At 29.2% G+C, this 7606-nt stretch overlaps 1 protein-coding gene across 1 annotated transcript; it reads right to left on the bottom strand.

Moving 5' to 3' along the window:
• Positions 1–2792: 2792 nt before the first annotated feature.
• On the bottom strand, positions 2793–3398 carry LOC133037008 (uncharacterized). The gene has a single exon (XM_061113801.1). It carries the CDS (start codon positions 3396–3398, stop codon positions 2793–2795), a length of 606 nt encoding a protein of 201 aa, XP_060969784.1.
• Between the last annotated feature and the right edge of the window lie 4208 nt (positions 3399–7606).

Here is a 7606-nt window from a genome sequence, read left to right as displayed (position 1 = left end):
GTGATAGAGAAGTGCCCACACACATCAAGTTGTATCTCAATCATAGTGTGTAAGACTGTGAAGAATCCAAACAACAAGAAGGAGAATCAGCATCAAAGGAAGGAGAGAAAGAGATCCAGGTTCAGATCTTGATTATGTTCTGCTACAGAAAGGAATCAAGGGCTAGAGATCTGAACGAAAGTAGTCATTATATTCCGCTGCACCCAATGTAAGGTTTACTAAACTTTATATGTGTTTATTTCATTGTTTTAGAATTCATATTAGGTTGTTAATAAAACATACATGGTAGTAAATCTAGATCCTGGTAAAATAATTCCAACAGCTTTATCACTGATTATCACATCAGTGTAAATCCAGTGCACTGATGAATCAACGGACATTATCTTTTGAAGCATATAATCACAATTACCTTCTACTGTGTTGACATCACTGTAATTGTGAATAACTATATGTTATGGACTTAACAGGTATTGTACCCATTAAACCATAAACATTAAAACTACATGTAAACATAAATGACTTCTAATCTTCTATTGATAACAAATTAGATTGCATTGAAATGGGTTTATTTAGGGCATAAAATCCCAACAAACTCCCACTTGCACTAACATAAAACAAGTAGTGCATTTCAATCAATCAATTGTCTTGATATCCAGATCAAGTGTAGTATAATTGACTAAACCCAAATTACAGGAACTGTAAGTCTGTGGTAAGCTACTGCTTTCTCCACCATTACTTCCTTTGTGTTCATAAAACATTATGCAACATCATATTCTATATGCATTACTCATCTAGGGATACTAAATTCTATATTGTTTATTAAGTGCATCTAAATTTTCAGAAGACAAATCTCTAATTCTATCAAAAATTGAATAGAGATAAACCAGTGTAGAACTTTCTTCAATTTGAATAACTTTCCAGTGGTTTTTGAAAGCAACAAAGTTATGTAACTTCACTGAGGGAGCTTAAATTACTATAAATGAGTTTTTACATCCTTCTAGAATAATTTCTCCACCCCAGAGTAACCACCATCTTGAATTGGTTATGAATTGGTGTAGATATAAGGATTCTAATATACACCCGTATCATCTAACATATAAGTCACTTTCATAAATATTTCTTGATTGTCTCCTAATGTTCCTTGTTTGATTACATCTTAGATGGCTCCCACTCAACAGTAGGAGTCTGGTTAAGTCCGTACACAAGTGTACACTTAGTCTCTTACTATTGGTTCTCAGGGACATCTTGTTGTGACATATTATCTTAGTCTGAAATCATAAGTTCCTTCTAAACTAAGTCATCAATATAGCATTCTAGTATTAACATTAATGTAAAATACTTGCCTAAGATTAAGTAATCATTAGACATACCATAAAACATTTGACGATTAGGTATTTTGCCCAAGTCATTCGAATAGACTTTGCGAATTTTTCTATCTTATCCTCAAAATTGTGATAAGTTATTTCTATCCATATGAATGGTTAGATTTACTTTCTCAGTTGAATTCTAAAGTTCCTATCATGATCATAACATAGTAATCTATAACTAGTGTCATCCAAATAAAGATGGGCTTAGAATTTTAAAATTCTCCCACTCAAATAAGGTACTGTGATACTATGTCCAAGAACTTTATTGGTATCAATTTCTATTACAACAGTGACATATAAATTTAAACAAAATACAGGATCAAGAATAAGTTCTAATAATTTGCTAATTTGTTCATTATATTACATCCATGTCTAATCAAAATATGTGTATCATAGAGATACTGTGGTCTATTGAGTATAATCTAGAGTTCAAAATTAAAAGTATTTAAACTGCATATGTCAATAGCTTCTTCCACCCTAACTGTTATAGAGATCATGTGAAGTTATCAATATAATCTAGAGTTCAATAGATATAAAAGATCATTGAACTGCATATATTACTTTTTATCTTCTTCCACCCCTATCAGATCAAAAGATCTTTTTATTAAACAAAATTTTAATAATTGCTTAAGAAATTAACAATTATTCATAAACATTGAATTTGAATTCAAAGTGTTTATGTGGTATATCTCTTTCCAGAGAATAACATACAATAGATTTTGTATCATTAATAAAATACAAACACATACAAAAAATGATAAACATATAAATGTATTGCACACACAAGTTAAAGAAAAACACGAAGCTCAATTCATAATGAAATTTCTTAAAGAGAAAACTTTATTAATAATCTCAAAAATGTCATAATGAAATGTCTGCATAAATATGAAATAGGGAATTAAATCCCAAACCAATAATTGAAACTAAATTGTTCATAAACTGAAACAATTGAATCAAAAATTAAAGAAAATCATGAGCTTCATCTTCAATCTTGGACAATCTTCACCCTTCTGTCCAACCATCCGACTCAACTCGCTAGGATAGCAATCCAAGTTTAAGCAGCCGGAGTTAAAATAAGATGAAAATAAACAGGGTTAATAGATCCAGAATTAATAACCCAAAGGGATAATAATTCTCTAAAACACATGAGTATATAGCATAATTAGAAATACCTCGTTTCTTTGCAAAAAACTTAGGACATTGGGGTTTCCAGTGGCCCTTTTCGTTGCAATACAAACAATTTCCTTTTTGCTTTGCATTTGGATTAGCAGCCTTTTTCTTATTAGCCGTTTTAATAGCTTTAAGAGGCTTCTTGCTATTCTTCTAATTCTTCTTGTTGCTAGATTTCGAAGCAAAGACAATGTTTGTTTCAGCCTTGGCCGTACCATTAGTAGTACCAGAACTAGGAGCTTTAGTTCCTCCTTTCTATGGTTCTCTAATCAAATTTTCAAATCTCTGAAGGTTGTTGATTAACTCGTAGAAGTCAAAATCCAACTTGTTCATGACATAATTTAATGTAAAGGGCAGAAAAGTTGGAGTCAAACTATTCAAGATCAAACTCACTTGAGTTGTCTGATCTATAATAGCTCCATGATTCTCAGCCTCTTGGAAGTAACTAGTCATTTGGAGCAGGTGATCACGCACGTTCTGATGAGGTTTCATCCGTGCATTGATGAAATTCTTGGTCACCTCAAAACGAGCTTGAATTGACGCCATCCCAAACAGTTCAGTCAACTGCTTCATGATATCTACAGTCGTGAGAGTATTGGGAAATCTTATTTTTAAGGTGTCGACCTTGCTAGACAACATAAAGTATCGAGCTTTGTTGTTAGCATTCTGCCAACGCTCAAACTTTTCCTTGATTGCCTTGGTTGCATTCTCACCTGGTTGCTCAAGAGCCTCTTTAGTCGACACAAACAAGGAATTTTCACAAATGATAGCAATATTAATATTCTCTCTCCATTTGACAAAGTTAGCTCCAAAGAGCTTGTTGTCAGTCAATAGTGAGACCATGGGGTTGTTCATAGTCATATTGGGTACTACAAATATCAATAAATAAAAATCAAGTAAGGTTTAACACAAAATCATACACATTTAGAAATTATTAGCACTTAGCAAGTAGGAATGACTAGTGAAAATACTAAAACATACAATCCTAAATAATTTCCAAGGTTTCCAACAAATTGATACCAATGTCTCGTTTAGGAGATAGTGAAAGATATCATTCATTGAATAGAGTAGTCAGCTCATCTAAAATGACAAACATTCTAGCAACCTTTTATTCAATCAAGATGAGAATCCAGCGTTGTCCCGTTTAGGCGAGAGTCAAGGCCATTCTATCTTATGAGCTTCAACCGTTGTTTCATACTTTTGTGAGTCTTACTCTTAGCAGCCACCGTTAGGGTGGACGTTACTAAGAATAAAACACTTACAAATAATACTTATCCTTCGAGATTCTATGGTGTTAAATTGCTAATAAACGTTCATCCATTAGGGATGATTACTCACTAAAATAAGAACTATGTATAACCAACAATGGAGATCGAATATCCTTACAATAAAGCTCATTATTTAAAGTGTATTTTCATCTAATATTTATTTTAATCTATTTATTTTATATGTATATTTATTTAATTAAAATTACTAATTTAGATAAATCTAAATAAAATTTTAATTTAATATTTATAAAATTATACTTAGATAGATCTGAAAATAAATAAAATTATTTTCCATCTTAGTAATAATTCTCAATAAATATTTTGAATACTACTTAATTTAAGTTGGTCTAAAATTAATTTAAAATTAATTTTCAACTCAAATTTAATTTTCTATAAATATATATAGAAAAATTAAAAATCTAATGTATTGAAAAATAAATACATTTTTGAAATTGCATATAATAAAATAAAATAAATCTTGAAAAATTATTCTAATTTATGTTGGTCCAAAATTAATTAATAAAATAATTTTTAACATAAATATAATTTTCCTGTTTAATTAAATATTTAAGAAAAATATCAAATATTTAAGTATTTTGAATAAAATCAACTTAAATATTAATTTTCTATTTAATTAAATACCACTAGAAAAATACTTCAATTAAACAGAAAATAACTATATAGATATTTCACTAACTAATTACTTATTTTCTAATTAAAATATAATATATTTTAGTCTATTTATTTTAATAAATGATTAATGAAAAATTTAATTAATTGATTTAAGTTGATCTTAAATTAATCAAAATAATTAATTTTCAACTTTAAACTATTTTTCAAAACAAAATTTCAAAATTTCTGCATTAAATAAAAAATGCATTTCAAAATTTTGGGAAAATGATTAATAAAATAAAATAAAATATATTTTGAAAATTATTCTAATTTAAGTTGTTCTAAAATTAAAATTTTCAACTTAAATATAATTTTCTATCTAATTAATTATTCTGAAAATAACTAATATTTAAGCATCTAGAATAAAATCAACTTGAATGTTTAATTTTTTATTTAATTAAATGTATTAAATAAAAGAATCAAATAATTAAATATCTTGAATAAAATTAACTTTATTATTAATTCTAATTTAATATCTCAGAAAAAAAATTCTAATTTAAGTTGATCTAAAATTAATTAAAATAATTAATTTTCAACTTAATTATATTTTTCTAATTAATTAAATATTAGAAAATATAATTAGTTACTAGAAACAACTATCTAGAATATATCTCATTAAACTAAGTGTTTTTCTAAAATTAATTTTAAAATATTCTAATGAAAATAAATTTCATATATTTTAAAACTAATTATGTTGCTAATTAAATTTTAATTAGGTTAGACTAATATAATTAACCTAATACAATTATTTAAATAAGGTAAATAGGCCTTCACAATTGGGGTGGTTCATGTGAGGGAGGGCTGGGTTTTGTATCTAGTCGTACCCACTACTAATGGCCCCCTAACTCTCACACAAGGCCCAAAGGAGAGGAATTTAACCATTAAATAATAAATAATTGTTATTCATTGAATAAGTCCAATACTAATTGCGCCTACATAAAATTATCTTATGTGAAATTTTATTTTAGCAACCTAGTCCATTTAATTAATAAAACTTAAATGGGCTTCCTATATGCATCTAAGGCCAAAAGCAAACATATAGGTTCACACAGGTCAAATGATTTGGATGGGCTCTATCATGTTTCTAGGTTTCTACAGATGAAAGAAATTGCAAAATTTACCTGTTACAAATTATTTATAAGATCTATTGATAATTGGACTATAATTAAAATCAGATCATTCGATCTTTCAACAAGTTAATCATAGCAATTTAGATAAGATAAATAATAGGTTTGTAAAAAAATTTGAATAAATAAATAAATAAACAAACAATCAATACAAACATGTAACAGATAACAGAAAAGTATGTTAAGATATTTCAATTTTAAAATTAGAATAATTAAAATATACCTAAACTAGAATTTAAAATTAAGTTGTTAGAAAATATTTTAAATATTTAAAATCTAACAAATCTCCTAAATATCCTAAATTCTATCTGAAATTCAAAAATCTAACTAATTTTTCAAGTTTTCAATTTATTTAAACAATTTAAATTAATTAAATATCTAATAAGATAATATAATATAATATCTTAATTTAAAATTTAGAAATTCCTAATATTATATTTCTAATCTTATAATTTAATAAATTAAATATAACAAAAATAAACAATTTAAAAAATAAGATATTTGATGGTTAGGATATTATCAATTTTATTTAATAATTAAATCAAACAAAATATCCTATGTAACGCCCTAATGTTAAGGCACGCTACAGTGCTTTTTCAATTATTGTGCAATCTTTGCTAATCAAAGAATTTCTCGAAAAACGTGTCAAATTAAAACTTTTGCTTTAAATATTAAACTTTGTAATATAATATAATATTTACAAATCTCGGGATCCCGATTTCAAACTTCGTAAAATTTACTTTTTAAACTTTACATTTCAAAATACATAATTTTCAGGTCGCACAGCGACTTTCAAAATATAACTCCCAGATGTCCCGAGACCGAACACTCCAGGTCGCGCCGCTTGACATGTACAATCCCATCTGAGCTCGGGTTCACTCCTGTTCAGTCATAGCCTTTCCCTTACCTACACATGAAAGTAGAAACTGTGAGTCAACAGACTCAGTAAGAAATGCATATAACACATCATATAATTTCCAACCTGTAAATAGGCGCCCATACACCTATTTGCAGAGCTTAACAGATGAGTATGAACGTTCTAACTAGGATACGACCATGTACCATGTACCACATGCACTCAGTATACCATCGTACTAGTGTAGGTAGGGTATGGACCGCACCTTGAGTACCGTTAAGTGTTGTACCACAGACACCTCGTACCTTTCCGTACAAGTGCTGGTAACACCATGATGTACTTCCAAACATCATACACCTTACCAATGCACTCTGTACCGCAACCATACAAGTGTTGGTAGTGTATGAATCACAACAAATAAGCATGTATATATATTAACACATACATACATTCGAATATTCATATCACACATTATACACAGTTCTTACCTGTTTTCCGAATTCCAGTATGCTGGCCAACCTGAACGGAAATCACGTGCTAGATGGATGCCCTAATCACAATAATAGTAATACAGATGAGTGACTCGCTAAATCACTTTCCGGGACTTAAAACTTGAAACTAAAAGTTTCCCTATCGATAAACCTCATGACAATACCCTAAATATCCCGAAATTGGCCAAAACTAGGGTTCTGGAAAATCCCCCAACAGGCACACCGGTTCCCAACCGGCATCCCGGTTCTGGGTCACCAACCGGTCGACCGGTTAGTACAGGCCACCCAGAACCGGAATTCCAGTTCTACTGCTGGGAACCAAAAATCATCCCCCTTGATTCAATTCAATCCCAAACTTTACCAAACTCTCCAGTATACCTATACAATGCATAAACATCCATTTCCAACCAACAAATCACAGAACAAACCAATAATTCAATTTATGCCATTAAAGCTCAAAGCTTGAGTTTCAAAACTCAAGCTTGCTTAAAACCAACACCAAGCATCAAAGTTAACTACTAGAACCCTTAATCAACCAATATTGAGCATAAAAATCTAACCCTAACCATTTCTAAACTTAACAGCCACCATAAATCAAAATCATGCTTGAAACCAAAATAAACTCAACTAAAAACTCATAACTCAAAAGATAAAG

The sequence above is a fragment of the Cannabis sativa genome, chromosome 4, assembly GCF_029168945.1.
Source record: "Cannabis sativa cultivar Pink pepper isolate KNU-18-1 chromosome 4, ASM2916894v1, whole genome shotgun sequence".
Taxonomy (NCBI): Eukaryota; Viridiplantae; Streptophyta; class Magnoliopsida; order Rosales; family Cannabaceae; genus Cannabis; species Cannabis sativa.
This window is presented reverse-complemented; position numbering and strand designations above follow the sequence as displayed.